The sequence below is a fragment of the Microtus pennsylvanicus genome, chromosome 1 (genome assembly GCF_037038515.1).
Source record: "Microtus pennsylvanicus isolate mMicPen1 chromosome 1, mMicPen1.hap1, whole genome shotgun sequence".
In the NCBI taxonomy this organism is placed as follows: domain Eukaryota; kingdom Metazoa; phylum Chordata; class Mammalia; order Rodentia; family Cricetidae; genus Microtus; species Microtus pennsylvanicus.
In genome coordinates this window covers 166,365,533-166,385,400 of record NC_134579.1, presented here as the reverse complement: position 1 = coordinate 166,385,400, position 19,868 = coordinate 166,365,533, and the positions used below count along the sequence as shown (strand labels likewise).

Sequence of the window (19,868 nt, the reverse complement as noted above, 5' to 3'; positions counted from 1 at the left end):
GACAAAGAAATCCTCACTGATGGCCACCAGCCACGTGAGCAGCTTTCTGACTTGTCTGTGAGATTACTCTCAGAATTTCTGGATTTTAAAAGAATTTTCGTTTCCTTTCAGTTTGGTAGACAATCTTGTTATCTCTGACTGTTGGGCTGTACTTCTCATAATTTTTGTTCTCACGCATGTGTGGCAGGCCTCACAAGCTCCCCATACCAAATACCTCACAAATTCCCCAATCTTCTACAGCAAGAGCATCTCCTCCCAGCGCACACATGACTGCGCACTTAGCATCTGGTCCATGCATTGCCCTCTTCCAGTTGCTTTTCACACCTGCTCCCTATCTTTAAAACCGCCCAAAGGGGTAAATAGAATTTTCTCCTATTTTGCTAAAAACCAAGACATGGTTTCAAATCTACTCCTGCCTGTATTCATTCTATTGTTTGTGCTTATAGTGATAACACCAGGAATATGGAGTTTTCAAGGTATAGGAGATGTGCTTCCCAAATTCTACCAAAACCTAGTTGTGTGGTGCTGAGCATATGGATGGATGAATGTGGCTCTCCTGCCTCTGCTTCCAAAGCTGTAGATATGTGTCCTGCCCACCTCAATGTCTAGGGATGACTAAGGGTCAAGATGTAAAGATGAAAGAGAAAACACACACAAAAATGTATCAGTGTCTTAAGGAAAAGCCTAGGAGTACTCAAAGACAGAGATCTGTTCTGGAAGACATAAGGGAATTATGAGAAAAAAGAAATGTGGAATTTCTGTTTTTCTGTTTGCCTGTTAGTGTGGTCATTGATGGCTACCCTGTAACCACAAACCAGATGAATATCTTGGAGACGAGGTCAATCATTCCCATGGTCATCTTTGAGTTGGACGTGCCATCCAAGGAGATATTCAAGAGGTTGCTCTTAGAGAGGAAGATGGAGCAGAGGTAATCTTCCTGAGGGAACTGTGGGACTGGGGTGACCCTGACCATGCATACAGGGGATGTTGCAGGCCTTCAACAACTTTTCCACCCCTGCCCTGTTTTCTTCTTAGTACCCCTTACCCACTGCACAACAGCACACAGATTATAGCTTACAAGAATGCCAAGTACCGTAAAAATGTCAGTGAGATCAGGCAGTTTTATCGAGAACAGCATCAAAACTGGCATGTGATTGATGGATTTCACAGTAAGTGGTGGGTGTGGAATGAAGTCATTAAAGACATCCAGCAGATGAATAAGTACATACAGACATACATGGAAAGAATAAAGGAAGGTAAGTTATTATGTGTATGTGTGTACGTGTGTGTGTGTGTGTGTGTGTGTGTGTGTGTGTGAGTATGAAGGCCAGAGAACAACCTCAGGTGTCTAAAAGAAAGGGAGGGATAGATAGGAGCCTAGCAAGATATTATGAGACCAAATGATACATCCACAGCTCTATGTCCAATATCTGAAACCACAGCAGCCCCTCCCACCCCGAGGATACCCATGTGTGGCCCACATGACCTCTCTCTTGGGCTGGCTCCATCTTCAGCTTTCCTCAGCAGACCTTCCATATCCTTGGCATCCTTAACATTCCTGCACATTCATTGTGTTTTATTTGCAACAATACATTTCTGTCACGTAATCCAGTCGGTTTGGGTACTTGTTTCTAATAGCCCCCCCCCCCCCATCTCAACTTCAAGCAACACAGTCTCAGGAGCCATCTGGAGAGATGTTGATTGAGTTCACCACACACTGCTTGGCCTCCAAGCCCTCTTCTAAAATCTTGGTGGAAGCTTCCATGACCCTAGAAATCTCTCCTTAGTCATGCCTGAAATGGCAGCATCGATTGGATAATTGTATCTCATGTATCTCAGCCCATGTATCTCAGGCTGGCCTCGAACCCTGGCTTCCTACTCCTCACCACCGCACCAGCAGGCAGTCTTGTAGGGGAGCAAGCCTTTGAAAAGGCAAGGGAAAGCAAACTGCCAGCATGACAGAGACCCGGGCCTTTGGAACTGTTTTAGTTTCCTAGGGCTACAAGGAAAAACTGAGTGGATCGAAAGACAGAAATGTATCGTGTCAGAATTCACAAGGCTGGAAGTTCAAAACCAAGGTGTTGGCGGTGTCATGCTTTCTCTGAGGACTTTATGGGAGGGTCGGCTTAATGCCTTCTTTGTTTCCAGCATAACCAACAATCGTTGGCTTCAGAGTCACCATGACAACCCTATCTCTTTATTGCCTGTCATTCGTTTTGTCTGTCACATGCCATACTCCTCTGTGTCTTTGTCCATCTGACTCTGTTCTCAAAAGTGGCTACATTCAAAGATGCCGTGAGTCCTTCAGTGTCTCTTTTGAGAACACAGTTCAGCTTAGAAAACTAAGCTAACTGCAGTATTTCTGTTTGTTTGTTTGTTTGTTTTTCCAGACAGCATCTCCCTATGTAGCCCTGGCTGGTCTTGAATGCACAGAGATTCACCTGCCTCTACCTCCAGTGTACTGGTATTAAAGGCAGGTGCTTTTGGTATATCCTTTTCATTAGAAACAAATATTCACATCCAAAGGGAACAATTTCTAAGGTATGAACAACAGGGCAGGCATGAATTCACAGCAGCACCAGACGCGTGACTGAACAGCCCAGTCTGTGTCCTGCAGTGATTGATGTTCATAGCACAAGGACACAGCGAACCAATCAGAGTTCTGTTCAGTCAGTGATAATCAGTGACACAGTCAGACTTATGTTCAAATTAACAGAGGAATTGGGGAAATTAGGTAGCAAGTAACAACATCACTTTGTATTAGGCAAGTAACCCTACTCCAGAAACCTCTGAGCCCTGAAAGATACAAAGATGTTAGGAGACCCTGCCAGTTGCTACTCTGAACTCTTCCGAGTGGACCAGGACCTACTGAAGTGGTCACAGTTCATGGCTGGTATCCAGTTTCGTGGAGATCAGAAGTGGAGCCAAGGAGTCCAGTTCAGCTTTGTTGACTCAGTCAGGCCACAGATGTCGCCACTTGGAAAATCCTAGATTCCAGCAGTGTACAGTCTAAGGACCTTTCTGGGAAGGGTGCCGAGGCCACACTGGTCATTCCTTGCTTTCAGGAGGTCAGTGAAAGATGGCAGCCAATAAGACAATGTTCTTCAATGCCCACCTCACTGAAAGAGGGCTATGGTCACTGGACTAGCAGTTAGTATCAGAATTGGGTAGAAATACTTGTTAGAACATAGATATGTGTGTATGCCCATTCATACAGATGTATGTATGTATATGTAAGTATTGAATTATATAAAATATGTGTATATGACTATTATTTGTATATAATTGATAATACCTAAAAACTAGAATGAAAATACACAAGAAAGACAAATATTTAAGTAAACCACATATATACATACATAAGTTAAAAGTCTTATAGTTTATATGTTTGTGTAGTAGAATTTGCTATGCATAAATTTGAAGGAACTAGGTGACCGGGCATGGGGGAGCCCTAATATAATGACATAAGATGACCACAAAGTCAAGGCCTGGGATACATAGAATCAAAACATGTCTCTTGAACACAAAAACAAACCAAGATTAAACATATCTACAGAATTGAGTCAACAGAGAAAGATGTCAAAGCCAAGCAACTGATAAGTTGGAAAATAATGTTTACAGTAATGGCATGAATACGCTATATGCAAAACACACACACATATATATGTATTTATATGTATGTATAGAAAAATATTTTAAAAGGCATAAACACAACAGTGGATACTGCTTAGGACGGGTAGTAGGCTGAGAGGGTGTAGGCATGAAGAATAACTTTTGTTTCGTTAGTTTGCTTGCTTGTTTTGAGAGAGGTTCTGTGTAGCCCAGGCTGGCCTAGAATTTGTGGCAATCCCCCTGCCTCAGCCTCCAGAATTTGGGATTGTAGACTTCCACCACCATATGCATTTATAGTAACTTTACTTTTTACTCTGTCGTTTAGAATGTGAGACTGTGGACTGTTAATATAGTGGTGTCTAACTGAAATTATTTTACTTTTTAACCATTATAGTTCCTGTGAAAATATATAATAATTAATATGTTAATAACAGGGAAAGCTGCTTGCATTGACAAGTTATGTATCACGCCTGAAGAGCTGATTTCTCGTCTGGGAGAGTTTGGGCAGTTCTGCCCCGTCAGCCTAGCAGAGTCTTATGAGTTAGTTGATTGTTCTGTGACTAACAGCTTGGAATTTGCAGCAGAGTTCAGAGGACACTATTATAAAATGGGTTCTCAAGAAAAGCTAAACGTAAGTTTGTTTCTTATCTAAATATTTATTAAGGAAGGAAAATTACTTGTCTTGATGAGAAGAACAGGCACCCTTGGGAACACTTAGAAAATTGGAACCAAGAACCCCATTATTGGAACCTGTAACTCTGGGATCAGAGAGAAACTCAAAGAGTAGCCCTGGACTGCCCCAGTCCCAGAAACATTTTGAAGGCTTTGGTCAGTGGTGGGTCTTGGGTTACTTATCAGGCAGGGAAAGCCAACAGTTGAGTCTCCCCAACGGAGGGAGCGTGAAGAATCTGGACTCAGCCCACGGAAAGATACCAGGGGATTCAGCTTCAAGAGATGAGGGGGTAAAGCCAAAGTCAGTAGAAATGAAGCAAAGTATGCAATTGATGTCTTCCATACTTAAAAAATAAGTAAATAAAACAGCACTAGTTATCCCCAGCATCTGTGAGGATTGGTTCCAGGACATCCCCTCCAAGGGTGCCAAAATCTATGGATGCTCAATTACAAAGCGGGTAGCATTTGCATATAACCTAACCTATGCAAACCCTCCCACATCCATGGAAACACTTGTAGATGGCTTATCTAATGCAATGTAAAAAGCTTGTAAATAGTTGCTAGGCTGTGTTGTTTGGAGACTTGTGCAAGGGAAAAGGCAGACAAGTTCAGTAAAGAACTAGTCTTTTTCCTGAACCCCTCCAGCCTGAATCTGAGGCTGCTCAGGCCACGGATATGGAGAATGGACTACTTGTACCTATGGATTCAAAAGTCTAACCAGATATTGATTCCAATATTTTGATTCCTGTGATTTGATGACACATAATGGTTTGTAACTGAAGACAATAATGAAAACTAATCTGAATGTTTTATTTTCCTCCAGAGAACAAGAACTTTAATTTCTTTACTTTGGGGGTGCTTCTTTCCTTATATCACACTTCTTTCCTACTTATGTCATAATAATCATAGAATTTTCAAAACAGAAGTCCTGGCAGATATTTTGTGCCTTTGCATCCTTCAGAGCAACTGTTGACACAGGAGAGCCCTAAAGGGCACAGGTAGACTGGCAGGTGACGAAGGACTCCCTAATCCTTGTCATAGAATAGGAACTAAAATAATACTATGTAAGAAGAGACCTTTGGTTGCTTGGGATTATTATCCTGCAGAACTTCTTATAGGAGAAGTTACAATAGCTTCTCTCAGATGGCTTGAAAGGCTACTGAAATGGGAAATGATTTTGATTGGTGTATTATTGCTGTTTTAAATGCTCTTGCTGTTGTACCTCTTTTCTTAATAGAAATTTCTGATGAACCCAGAATTGTACGTGCCCCCCTTGGCACCTCATCCACTCCCACCTGCTGCCATGCTCCCCAAACGGCTGACCCTGTCAGAGCTCAAGAGTCGATTTCCCAAGTGTGCTGAGCTCCAAGGCTACTGCCCAGTGACTTACCTTGACGGAAAACAAAGGCAAGCCCTCATATTCACAGGACAGGCCCACACCCCTGCTCAGTACCATGGGTCCATGGGACTGTTCTTAAGGATTTATTTTTAATCTCGTGTGTGTGTGTGTGTGTGTGTGTGTGTGTGTGCCGTGTGCATGCAGGTGCCCACAGAGGCCACAAGAGAACATCTGATCCCCTGGAACTAGAGCTATGGGCATTGGGAGTCACCCAACATGGGATAAACATGTTGGGAACCCCAAGTCCTGTCCTTCTCAAGAGCAGCAAGCGCTCTTAACCTCTGAGCCATCTCTCCAATTCATGAAGAAACAGTCTTACTATGCTGATCACCTGGGGAAACAGTCCTTTCTTACTTGAGCTGCAGAAGCAGAAAAAAATGACACATTTTTGGCATTTTATTTATATAGTACTCCATATCAATGCTAAGATATTAATTACAAAGCTACATGTATTAATTACACTGTGGTTTTTGTTTTGTTTTGTCTCGTTTTTCGTTTTTCAGATATGACGCCCTGGTGCCTGGTAACATTCAATATGCCGTAGAGTATCGGGATCGTATATTTATTTGCGAGAGTGAAGAAAAACTGCAGAAATTTTTGAGGTGAGATTATTCGCCAATTGTAAATATTTATCATGTTCTATGCCCCATCTACTGTTCTTGGAACTGTGGAAGAAAAGGGAAGGGACACACAGACATGGGGACACACACACACAAAGGGAGAGTGGATAAGCATAAAACTCCAGAACAAATGGTAGATTTTTGAGTACCTGATAATAATAGAATGTTTTGGTTTGGTTTGGTTTTTCCAGACAGGGTTTCTCTGTGTATCTTTGGCTGTCCTGGAACTCCTTTCGTAGACCAGGCTGGCCTCAAACTCACAGAGATCCTCCTGCCTCTGCCTCCCAGGTGCTGGGATTAAAGGCATGCGGCACCACTACCCTGCCATAATAATGGAATCTTTTGGCCCAAAGAGTGAGAAAGGGCCTAGCACACTGGTATGATTGGACTGTCTGAGTAAGGACCAGGAATAGACTAGAATAAGGGATAAAGGGCCAGATGCCAAGCTAATGGACCCACAAACAACCTGTCCCTGGAGACCCAGGAACTGTAGGAAAGTCAGCCTGTCTGGATGTGGCAGGGCTGGAGGTCAGCAGGGTAGCATACAGAGGTTCAAGCAACACCACCAAACAGCATTTCATTTAGACTTGATCCTATGAGCCATAGCGTGTATTGCCGGCTTGTAAGCTAGGCCAGTATTAAAATCAGTTTTGCTTAGGAATAAGATCTTCCATGAGATGTCAGGAATGGGTGGAGGCAGAAATGGTGTTTAGAGGTTAATAGAGCAATCCTAAACAATATACGAGGCAGGTTGGAGCTCCCACCCTTAGGCCCTCCTCTCTCCACTGGTCACCCCTCCTGCCACCACCCCAGTGTCCTCCACCTTGGCCACAGGGGTATTTATTCATCTCGGGAATGAAGGCGCCACTTAGATAATTCAAATTTTCAGAAGAATGAAAAAGTTTTATATAGTCGCTGTGAAAATTAAGAAATCTGATAATGAGGTGATCAAGGCTGGAAGCCCGGAGCCAGGCATGTGGCTCATTGCCAGCACTCAGAAGGTGAGAGCAGAATTAGGAGTTGGAAGTTGTTCTTAGCTGTGGGGTAGGTTACACGATCGTGGGAAATCGAGAATCAAAGAAGCTGCTAGAACTCCTAGTCTTCTCCCTTGTGGAAATTTTCTCCAGGAGGTAAAGCAGGCAGTGAGCCTTGTCTCACATTTGCGTCTATATGCCCTGCATGGATGTGTGTGCACATGCGTCTAACGATTTTTGTATCCACAGGCTGCCGATGCGTTACTGGGACCAGAAGCTCCCACACAAGCTTCCTCCGCTAAAGGAATCCATCCACCTCACCAGTCTCCCTTTGCCTGGGTATCTGGAACAGGTTCTGTTGCGGGATTTTCTACAATACACATACACGTTACAAGAATGCAGGGGTCTCTTCTAACAATAACTTCTGCTTTTATAACTGGGGTTCCAGGCAAAATTTCCCGATTTTAAGTTGTAAAGCACTCTTTAACTATTTCATTTACGGGTGGTTGTTAAAATGAAAGCTGTGAATTCCTATAACCAATGCCTGAAACAGCACTACCCCAGAGGGGGGGGGGGATGAGCGGTCAGTACCCCAGTGAGGAGTGGGGGATAGGCGGTCAGTACCCCAGCGAGGGGGGGATGGGCGGTCAGTACCCCAGCGAGGGGGGATGGGCGGTCTTAAAACTACCCACATGTAAATTGGATGCCTAGTTTGATTTCTCCTCCTCCTCTTTATTCCTTCTCTTCCTCCTCCTTCTCCTTCTCCTTTTTTAATGATTTGGAATGTTGCATTGGCCTGCCAAAGGTTAACTTACTCCACAAAAGAATTCCAGGATAGGTGAACTACAAAACCCATGTTTTATCCCAAATCTACGTGAAATTACTCAAACCACATTTGCTTCATCCAGATATAATTATATAATTATTTTTTTAAAATAGTAACATTTGTCACTAGTCAATTTCTGTTTCAAAGTAATTTAATTTTGAAATTATTATTTGTGCATGGATGTGCGTGCCCTGCCCATGACGGGAGGGGACATGTGTCACGGTGTGTGTATAGAGGCCAGGTGACAACTCTACAGAGTTGGTTCTCTCCTCCCACTTTTACATGTGTTTCTAGGGTCAGACTCAGGTCACCAGGCTTGCAGACACCTTTACTTACTGAGCCCCTCACTAGTCTCCTGGAGTTATTATTGCTTTTTAGTTCTTCAAGATAAATGTCAAAACCACAATTTTACAGGTTTATTACAACTTCTTAAACACTTTGTTTTGTTTTGGTTTTCAGTTTGCCTAGAAAGTTAGCTTGCAATGGTGGCTATTTGAGCTGCAGAGCAAGACTGCCTGAAAAATAAAAATCTGAGAGAAAAACCAAAGGAGAGATGGGGAGAAAGCTGGCTTCCATCTGGCATAATGCCATCATGCCAGGGAGGACCACCGGGGAGGAGTCTTGTCACAGGCCTGTTTTACATGTGCCAGGGAGGACCACTGGGGAGGAGTCTTGTCACAGGCCTGTTTTACATGTGCCAGGGAGGACCACCGGGGAGGAGATTGTCACAGGCCTGTTTTACATGTGCCAGAGAGGACCACTGGGGAGGAGATTGTCACAGGCCTGTTTTACATGTGCCAGGGAGGACCACTGGGGAGGAGATTGTCACAGGCCTGTTTTACATGTGCCAGGGAGGACCACCGGGGAGGAGATTGTCACAGGCCTGTTTTACATGTGCCAGGGAGGCAGGCTGCCCGTGCGACAACACAAGCAGAGATGAGCCAAGGCCACTCAGAGCTCCATGTCCCCATCTTTCCTTTCTAACTTTATGTTACAGAAAATGTCAGCCATATGAGCAGAGGCCGTCATGCACTGAAGCCCAGGCATGCAGCCCTCCCCCAGCTGGCATCACCCAGCTGGCATCATGCCAGCTTATATTTCATTTCCCCTCTGCAAGTGTAGTTTGTGTTTCTTTCCTGTTGGCTGGATGGCCACCTAAGCACCCCATCCCAGGAAAGGCTATGTGATGAAAAGAATCAGGCCTTTACTGATCTGTATTAAGAATGGGAACTCATCTATGCACTGACTTCAACTGTTCCCTCCCTCAGGGTACAGCAACTTCCCTAATCAAAGCCTTGAACGCAGCGGGATGCCTGAAGCCCAAGTTCCCCTTCCTAAGTGTGAGGCGGTCTGTCCTCCTCTACATAGGGTTTCATCTCAAAGGTAAGCTTTCTAAATGACCACCACTCAGAGGCGCTCAGCACTTGGCCCATGAGTGGCAGACTGGGCTGGTTATTATTTCCTTGTACGGGAAGGGGCAGATGAAACACAGGTGAAAATGAAAATGTCGAACTGAAATTGCCAGTTTTTAAGTCAAGCACTATAAACTGCACCTGGTAGCACAGGCCCCTAAAATCCCAGCTGCACAGGCCGCTGGGGAGGATTCCAAGATCAAAGCCTGCCTAGGTTATGGAGTGAGCTCCACTTCAGCCTTGGCCACTTAGGAAGACCCTGCCACAAAAACAAGTTTAAACTAGGCACGGTGGCACACACCTTTAATCCCAGCACTCGGGAGGCAGAGGCAGGCAGATCTCTGTGAGTTCAAGGCCAGCCTGATCTACACAGCCAGGGCTACACAGTGAGGCCTTATCTCAAAAAAAAAAATGCAGAGGTCTGGGCATAGTGGTAGAGCACTTGCTTAGTGTATGTGAGACCCTAGGTTCAACCCCAAGCACCACGAAATTAATAATATAATAAAATCAGGGTCATAAATAAATAATATAGTCAACACTCAAAAATCCATGCCATAAGAAAGGTAAACCCAGAAAATTACGGTCTAAGATAGTGGCCCTCTAACCTTACCCAAGATGGGACCATCTTCCCCTTAGCTGGGTGGCCTACTTACACACGAAGATCTGCCTTGTTGAATGGCTTACTAACCACCTTATCAGAAAGCATTCATAACTTGGTGACATTTTCTACAGCCTTTAATCCCAAAGGTTCTGAATATTCAAGAAAAAAATACAAGAAGAAGATGGAGAAGTTTTTGGAAAGATGTGAACTCATAACATACCTCAGTGCCAAGATGACCCGGAAGTACAAGGAGCCTCAGTTTCGAGCCATTGACTTCGATCACAAGCTACAGACCTTTTTGGCCCTGAGAAACATAGACCCCATTACCGGATAACTTGCTTAGGTTACCAAGACCCAAATTTCTCAAATCTTCTCCCAGGGAGAGAGGGACTTAAGGGAGCAGAGTTCAAATCTTGCATTTTCTGAAGTTTATTTCCCTCTTATCTGATGTTATGTGGTCGCCAGGTCTCAAATGGACTCAAAGGCCTATGAGGAAGGGTCACCCTCTGAGTACCTAAGTGTTAATACAATTTTCAAGTTTATTGCCTTTTTCTGAATTTTGATGCTTCCACAAAATGGGCATCCTGTTTGAGATATTAAAATGCTTACTAAATCTATTTTCTATTTTCTTTTGTTGCTTGCTTGTTTGTTTGAGACAGAGTCTCTCTACAAAGCACTGACTATCCTGGAACTCTGCAGACCAAGCTGGCCCCAAACTCACAGAGATCTGTCTGCCTCCACGTGTGCCACCATGTCTGACTTCCAGTAGAAAGCCAGTCTCTGTTACAGAGAACTACGCATTAAACATTAGGGAGTTTCAGGAGACAAGCAAGCTAGTGGGAACCTTGGTAATACCTTTGACATAGCAGATTGTACATTTTCTGAATGGAAGACACTGTCATTTTCTTTTCTTTTTTTTCTTTGTTTTTTATTTTATTTATTTATTTGTGTTTTCAAGACAGGGTTTCTTTATAGTTTGGAGCCTGTGCTGGAATTAGCTCTTGTAGATCAGGCTGGCCTCAAACTCACAGAGATCCGCCCGCCTCTGCCTCCCAGTTGCTGGGATTAAAGGTGTGCGCCACCACCACCTGGCTGACACCTGGCTCGAAAGGCAGAGGCAGGTGAAGGTCTGAGTTTGAGGCCAGCCTGGTCTGCAGTTCGAGTTCCAGGACAGCCAGGGCTACAGAGAGAAACTCTGTCTCAGAAAAACACAAAAAGACACTGTCATTTTCTCAGAAAAATAAATGAAATCAGTAGCAAGTAACTGGCTGCCCTTCCCTAAGTGTTCGCTAATGCATAATTAGTATATAGTTCTATAATTAGAAATCACCTTGGGTCCTAAGAAAGAAAAATTCACATTTTTATGAAATCTGTCAAAAAACATAAAGGCAGAGGAATAGTTAACTAAGTTGGATTTGAGTGAATTTTAATATAAGATCAAATTTTTAGCAGCTGTATAAAATAGTTAGAATTCTTAATGTAAGGCTAGAGAGGGGGCTTATCAGTTAAGAGCACTCATATTCTCTGCACAGCTTAGAGTACCTAGAACTTCAGTTTCAGGGACTCATGCCCATTCTGTCTCTGAGGGCACCTCCACTCACATGCACACCCCCAAAATTAAAAATAAGTAAATGTATGTGTGCATGTGTATGTGTGTGTGTGTATGTATTGTGTGTGTGCATGCATGTGTGTTCATGGCGAGTGAAGGGAGAGAGAACAATGTAGTTAGTAACATAACAATTCCTAAGCGAAAGCTAGAATGCAGGACTGGGAATGTGGGCAGCTATGAGATGCTTGGTTCATACACAGGAAACTCCCCAGAACCTCACATAAAACCCAGGCATGGCGGCACATACTCATGATCCCAACACTTGGAAAGTGGAGACAGGAGGATAAGAAGGTCAAGATTATCCTCGGCTACATAGTAACAGTCCACGTTCAAAGCCAGTCTGGGCTACAGGCAACCCTGTTTCCAACAAACAAAGAAAAAGGTGAAGGAGGGGAGGGACAGAGAGAGAAAGGAAGGAGGAGGAGGAGGAGGAAAAAAAGAAGAGGAGGAGAGGAAAGGAGAAGAGAAGAGAAGACAAAATTCCCTAAAGTCTGTTAGAAGATTGGGAGTTGACTACAAAGGTTTTCAAGGTTTTTAAGCCACGCCCACTCTTATTCCCATTTTTCATTTTCTTCCTTCTTTTCTCTCTCTCTCCTCCCTCCCTCTCCCTCCCCCCCTCTCCTGGCCACAACATTATATAGTAATTGCTCAGCCATCTTTTTATGAACGACTTGTCAGAACCAAGGGTTATGATAAAGACTAAACCAAAAAGCAAGACTTCCTGGTGCTACTGCTTTGTGAATAAAGTGGCTGACCTTGGCTGTAGATTCTTTGCTATAGCTGACTTCCCTTCTGTTACGTATTTGGGAATTGGTTCCACAGTTCAGAACTGTTTCCTGCACCTTTGGGCTATGTGAAAACAGGTTTCCACTACCAGGCCTCAGCTCCCCTCCCCTTAGGTAAACGCAGAGATCTGCCTTCCTGCAATTATCTTTATCAGCAGGCATTTGGTCAGTTTTAGGGTCCAGAATTACTACTTGCCCAGGCTGCTGTTCTGGTTTTACCCCACAAGCAGAATGGCTGATAACAGCGTAGCCCGGAACTGATAATTTAGAGGCCCAGGTCTCTTGCTTAGAGCAGTAAGTCTAAACTCAGACCTAGGCCGCAGAAACTGCAGTGTGTGGTTTATGTGCTATCTTATCAAATAAATCTTTTAGCTTTTTTATCCACCACCTGAAAATGTAGCCTAGCACACTAACTTTCCCTTCTAGAATCCCCTGAGGATTTCCTTTCTTAACTAACTTTCTCCATTAAGGAGTTCACTGGACATGCACAGATCTGGGTGTGTATGTGTGTGTGTGTGTGTGTGTGTGTGTTCTTACCGGATTTTATGGGGGAAAAGAATTCCAGCCCTGGCACTTGCTAGGGCTGGGGATTGCTGGTTTTAAGGGTATATATGACTGGGGACATTTGTAATGGGTAGAACAAAGAATAAGTTAGAACAAGGCAGAACAAGGAGGGACAATGAGAAACGATGGATTGAAGAAAGAAGAATAGAGAATCATGGATAGAAGGAACCTATTGTGAGTAGACTTCTTTCCCTCAGATTTTTATCCCCCCTTTAGCTCATCCTGGCATCTTTAACTGAACCCTGAACGAAAGCTTTAAAAGCTTGAAATTTAAGGTTCTCATAACTTACTTTTATTCCTTCCTTCTTCCTTCCTTTCCTGTCTTTCTTGGCATGGGTGTTTTGCCTCGTGTATATCTGAGGATGCCAAAGACCTTGGAACTGGAGGTACAGAGAGTTGTGAGCCACCATGCGGTCGTTGAATCTAGCCCATCTCTCCGGGCACCCTACACACCTTTTTTTTTTTTTTAGGTCTGCAATTTACCATTTTCCCACCACAAGCTCATATTTTACTGACCTTTTAGCTCCTAATGAGATTTCAACATCCACTGTCTCTCCAGGCAGTGGGCATCCTGGCTTTCTTTAACAATTAAGCCCAGCAGCACTGTTCAGTGCCCTCTGAGTTTCAAGTTCTGAAGGCTAGCAGCCCTTGATGGATAGCTTCAAGTATTTCTTGGGACCTCCAGGAAGTATCTTACATGCCCCAGAGCAGGTCCATAGCCACTGAACATCACTTGATGAGGTCATGTTCTTTAATTTGGCTTCTACTAGGTCCCACTGAACCTATGGCTAGAATTACCCCCAAAGAGGCAGCAGGAACCCACAGGTATTGCCAAATGGAATCAGTTTGGATTCCAAAGAAAGAATGCCAAGGTGGTGGTCCACACATTTATCCAGAGAACCTGTGCACAGAGGAGGCTGTGGTGGACAAGTGATGCTCTGTGGAAGAGGGTACCCAGTGAAGGAGTTGAAGCATGAAGTTTTATGAAAGCTTAACAAATCTGGCTTAGGATCATTGTAAGCAAATGATTGCTTTTCCCATAGTTTCACATTCTTCCTTTGTTCTAAACCTTGGACTGACCTCAAGCTTTGACCACTGTGGGGAATAACTTACAACATTGTTTCATTTCATACTGCTGGTGTGCTGGTGAATTTTTTAAGTTGTGTGCTAACTGTGATAGATTATATGAACTGAGGGGAAAAAAAGAAACTTGGCTTAGGTTGGGCTAGTTTCTTTTGGGCTGTGAAGCAACCACCTAAACAACAGTGTATGGCTGGAGTTCAGATCTGCCAGGAAAGAAGCAGCGAGACCAGTAACAGAGTTGTGAAGGCAGAACTCTGTTTCCTGTTTGGGGATAGAAGAAAGAAAGGAAGCAAGCAAGCATGGGAGGTTCTGTAGCTTCTCTGAGAGTGGCATGACCTCCACGATGCTGTCCTGTGAGTTTTAGCAACTCAGTTGCCACTGTTTGGAAGATGCTGAACACTGCACGGCCATGCGCCAAATGTCCCGTCTTAGGAAGAAGTCACTGAGCTGAGCCAGGAACCAAACCCTGCGTGGTTCCCCTTTCTTAACCCTACTCTTGAAGATCATATCCTCTGAGTATCTCAACAGAGTGCAGGAAACCCACGCAGTGGGAAACTATTTCCCAGAATGGTATAGCTCTGGCCAGTGCAGGTCCCTGACACACACATGCAACTGCAATTGCATACATGTAGAGCCTTGTACAGGAGAAATGCAAACAGGTCACATGTACAGGGCGTCTGCAATGTGTCAGACGGTCTATCACTGAATTAACATACAGCATCAGATTAAATTCCTACATGACTGAGTTAGGGTTTCTATTGCTGGGAAGAGACACCATGACCATAGAAACTCTTATAAAGGAAAACTTTTAATGAGGTCCGTTATCATGATGGAACATTGTGGCATGCAGACAGTGATGGAGAGGAAGCTGAGAATTCTACATATTAACCCAAAGGCAACAGGAAGTGAACTGAGATACTTATCGGGGGGCCTTGAGTACCAGACTCAGTACCCCCTCCGGGCTCAGAACTGGATGTGTATGGCAGGCAGGATCTGAGGGTAAAAATTAACTCAAGTACATTACCTCTGCATCTTCTTTATTTTTTTGTGCAAGGGGAAAAATGAAGTGAATGGTGCACAGAGGAGACGAAGAATAAGAAGAGTAAGAGATAGAGAAAGGAGAAAAAAAGGAGAGTAAGGGGGAAGAAGTAGAAGTAGCAAGGAGAAGAAGAGTAAATCTCCATGAGGTTTCTAGTTTTTATAGATGGAGCTGGAAAGTTCCACAGGCAAGGACAATGATAATATGCATATCAAAATCACAAAAGGGGCAGGTAGAACCTGACAAAACTGTACTCTGGAACAGGTGACCCAACCCAGGAAAGAGCCAGCATTCAAGGGGAAGTACCTGACACCCCAAACCATTAGATAAAGTTACTGAATTTCCCGGAACCCTGGATTCACCCATTTTCCTCATCTAATCTCTTTTGTGATAACCAGCTTTGGGGATGCCCAGGTTTGTTTGTTAGCAAAGGTGGGACATACTGTCTTCTGTAGAAATTTCTAGGTGGTCTGTTAGCGGGTAATTTTGTGGGACTGACTCTTTGTAAACTTGACTGTTAGAACAAAGAATGAATGTTATCACTCTAAGGCTTCATGGTGTGGGGGGAATGGAGCCCTTGCTCGTGCAGAAGTCACACTGCTGAAGTGTTTTGGGAACAAATCCTATTTCAAAGGGAAGAATCATGGCTTCACAAGGTTCCTATAGATATGACAGTGACTTCTCCAAAAGACAAATTTCATATGCTTGGTGGTGAGTGGGAGAAAATTCAAGCATAACACATGTCATTTATATAATGGTGGGGGATTTTTCTGTCTTTTTGTTTTCTGCTTTTATAAATGAAGAACTGGGTAGAGAAAGATATATCTTCAAATACTTAACTTTGGGATGGTTTGGAAAGAATTCTTTCCATTAGGTAACACTTGAACTAAAAAGACTTATCAGAATCAAGACAGGTAAAATTAAAAAAAAAAATCAAAATTGAGGCCTTGTTTTTTTTCAAGACTGAGTATCTCTGTGTAGCTTTGGTGCCTGGAACTAGCTCTTGTAGACCAGGCTGGCCTCTAACTTACAGAGATCCGCCTGCCTCTGCCTCCTGAGTGCTGGGATTAAAGGCATGCACCACCACTGCCCAGCAAGACCTTTTTTTTAAAAAAAAAAAAACAGCGATAAAAGGCATTCCAAGCACACCAAACTATTGTTCAGGGATGCTGATAACTCCTTAGTATAAAAGTAGTGTATATTGTGTATATTTTTAGGTGCTCTACCAGTCCCTACTAGATGTTCTTTTCAAAGCCAGTATATAGCACTTGGGTGTAGTGCAAAGGCGGGGGCCTGGAAACAGGAGCACTATTGAATCAGTGTAGCAGAGGATGAGGAGGACAAAAGGGGAGCGAGTGATGAGAAGGAAGAGTGGGGTGCACCAAGATTGGCTAGTACCACTGAACAGTGGATTGCCCTTTCGTTCCTCCCAAATCCTGGAAGTCACGATGGACTCTGGACTTCAGCTTCTTCAGCAGGTTATCAGCCAACCATCCTAGCTTTGTAGAGGTCCTGATACCCTCACAGAGAACTTGCACTAGCCCGTATCTGACAGCTATTCATGATCCTCTCCTTCCTCCAGTCCTGTCAAGATCTCCATAGATCCAACCCATCCATCCAGAGGCTAGCAGGCAGAGGACTCTTGATAAAATCCTTGATTTTTTTTGGGGGGTGGGTGGGAGGTAGCGGTGGGGCACACACACACAACAGAATAATGGAAATTAGATATGGAAAAGATAAGAAGAAAAATTCTTGATAACCCAGTGGTAGCTTGAATGCAACTGGCCCCCATAGTCCCATAATCTCATAGGGAGTGGCACTCTAAGGAGGTGTGGCTTTGTTGAAGTAGGTATAGCCTTATTGGAGGAGGTGTGTCACGGAGGGGGTGGGCTTTGAGGTTTCGTCTACTCAGGATAACACCGGAGTGTAGTTGGTTTCACATTGCCTATAAGATGTAGCACTCTCAGCTCCAGCACCATCTCTGCCTGAATACCACCGTGTGCCCACCATGATGGGCTGAACCTCTGAACTGTGAGTGAGTCCCCTCAATTAAATGTTTCCTTTATAAGAGTTGCTGTGGTCATGGTGTCTCTTTACAGCAATAGTAAACCCTAACCAAGATCCCACTTATCTCAGTATTTCCTCTGTAAGTGACCAAAGGTCTATGTATAAACTATGCTCTAATAATATCACTATCAAAATCTCTAACACTACAGATTATTTATTTATTTATTTATTAAAGATTTCTGCCTCCTCCCCAACACTGCCTCCCATTTCCCTCCCCCTCCTCCAACCAAGTCCCCCTCCCTCATCAGCCCGAAGAGCAATCAGGGTTCCCTGCCCTGTGGGAAGTCCAAGGACCACCCACCTCCATCCAGGTCTAGTAAGGTGAGCATCCAAACTGCCTAGGCTCCCCCAAAGCCAGTACATGCAGTAGGATCAAAAACCCAGTGCCATTGTTCTTGAGTTCTCAGTAGTCCTCATGGTCCACTATGTTGAGCAAGTCCGGTTTTATCCCAGGCTTTTCCAGACCCAGGCCAGCTGGCCTTGGTGAGTTCCCTATAGAACATCCCCATTGTCTCCGTGTGTGGGTGCACCCCTCGCGGTCCTGAGTTCCTTGCTCATGCTCCGTCTCCTTCTGCTCCTGATTTGGACCTTAGGATTTCAGTCTGGTGCTCGAAAGTGGGTCTCTGTCTCTGTCTCCTTTCATCGCCTGATGAAGGTTAATATTCAGGAGGATGCCTATATGTTTTTCTTTGGGTTCACCTTCTTATTTAGCTTCTCTAGGATCACAAATTATAGGCTCAATGTCCTTTATTTATGGCTAGAAACCAAATATGAGTGAGTACATCCCATGTTCCTTTTTTTGGGTCTGGCTTACCTCACTCAGGATAGTGTTTTCTATTTCCATCCATTTGTGTGCAAAATTCAAGAAGTCCTTGTTTTTTACTGCTGAGTAGTACTCTAATATGTATATATTCCATACTTTCTTCATCCATTCTTCCGTTGAAGGGCATCTAGGTTGTTTCCATGTTCTGGCTATTACAAACAATGCTGCTCTGAATATAGTTGAGCATATACTTTTGTTGTATGATAGGGAACACTACAGATTCTTGCTATCAGCTAACATTTTAAATTTTTCAATATTTTTAGCATTTTTTGTTATTTTCATTTTAATTTGTGTCTTTCCATAGTTTTCTAGCCACATCTCAAGTTTAGCATGGCCACCTTGTATACAACCAGCCCTTCTGACGGTCTTCCTCAAACTGGTTCCTGGTGACCAGTTCCTAGTGACACTGTTACTAATAGCCAGCTTCCCATTTAAACAGATTAGTCTGTATGTAAAATTTTAAAAAAAATATTTTTTATTTTTTTTAATATTTATTTATTTATTTGTTATGCATACAATATTCTGTCTGTGTGTATGTCTGCAGGCCAGAAGAGGGCACCAGACCTCATTACAGATGGTTGTGAGCCACCATGTGGTTGCCGGGAATTGAACTCACGACCTTTGGAAGAGCAGGCAATGTTCTTAACCACTGAGCCATCTCTCCAGCCCCAAAAGATTGTTTTTAATAATAAATTGGTCAGTATATTTGATCTAGTTTATTTGTTTACTCTCCAAATTAGACACCTATTTTTACTGCAGTCTTTTTCCTGCAACTCTTTTGGCAGGAAAAGAAAAATCTAGGTGGGAGCTAAATTCAAAGATCACCTGTTCTTCCTGGAAAGCGGAAATCAAGCAGAGGTCCCAAATCCCAAAAATCTGAAGGATTTAGCGGCTGTCCAGGATAAGGGAAAACCTCATTGGGAACCTGTGTGACTTGAGCTACTTTTAATAAAAACTAGGAAAAATGAGCAGGGTGGTGGCGGCGGACGTATTTATTTCCCAGCACTCGGGAGGTAGCTGTGAGTTCGAGGTCAGCCTGGTCTACAGAGTGAGTTCCAGGACTACACAGAGAAACCCCGTCTCCCCTAACCCACCCCCCAAAAAACGAACACTTAATTCCACCTCTAATTTTCCAAACGGTGACGATATAGATGGCAGGTTTGGAATCTGGAAGTGGAAATAAGGTACGAGAGAAGCATAAACGCTGAGCGAAAACTCTCGTACAGTTGGAAATAGGTCCAGAACGAATCTGAGTGGGGCTTGGAGACCAAACTAAGGAGCATCTATTCAGAGGGGACACGAGAGCCACACCAGATGCTACCCAGAAGAGTGACTACCTGTATTTGGAGAACTCTCCCATCCTCCGGGGTATTAGAGGGAACAATACCGCAGCTAAGACAACTGAAATCCTCAACAGTCTCTTGAAAATGCTGGAAACGTGAAAAAAAAAAAAAAAAAACAACGGTCATTTCAGTCACAGTAGCCAAGCCAAGCACTTACTCAGCCCATTCTAACCCTACCAGGTGGGCACTGATTTTAACAGCTCCATTCCACGTATAAACAAGGCGCGGAGGACGCGTAACTCGGGGAGGGAAGAGAGGCAGACGAGAGAAACATTTAGGGGTTAACTATTATATTAGCATTCGATGGTGAGGATAAAGACGGGGGTAGCTTTATTCGTCCACCACGCAGGCCTCATCAGCAGTTTGGAGTCTTCCGGACAAAAGTGACTGAGGTTTCGGCGGAGAGATGACAGAGCAGCGGGACACAGGCTCCGGCGGA

The 19,868-nt window shown here is 43.8% G+C and overlaps 1 protein-coding gene across 1 annotated transcript in view; it reads left to right on the top strand.

Annotated features, from left to right (window-relative positions):
- Ak9 (adenylate kinase 9) overlaps window positions 1-10,731 on the top strand; it is a 117,814-nt gene extending 107,083 nt beyond the window's left edge. Inside the window, exons 33-40 of the mRNA XM_075944961.1 lie at window positions 782-928; window positions 1,036-1,256; window positions 4,047-4,243; window positions 5,522-5,691; window positions 6,187-6,285; window positions 7,527-7,629; window positions 9,372-9,486; window positions 10,248-10,731. Of these exons, the coding sequence (XP_075801076.1) occupies window positions 782-928; window positions 1,036-1,256; window positions 4,047-4,243; window positions 5,522-5,691; window positions 6,187-6,285; window positions 7,527-7,629; window positions 9,372-9,486; window positions 10,248-10,450 (1,255 nt within the window). The 3' untranslated portion in view covers window positions 10,451-10,731. The remainder of the gene's footprint in view (window positions 1-781; window positions 929-1,035; window positions 1,257-4,046; window positions 4,244-5,521; window positions 5,692-6,186; window positions 6,286-7,526; window positions 7,630-9,371; window positions 9,487-10,247) is intronic.
- The last annotated feature ends 9,137 nt before the right edge of the window (window positions 10,732-19,868 follow it).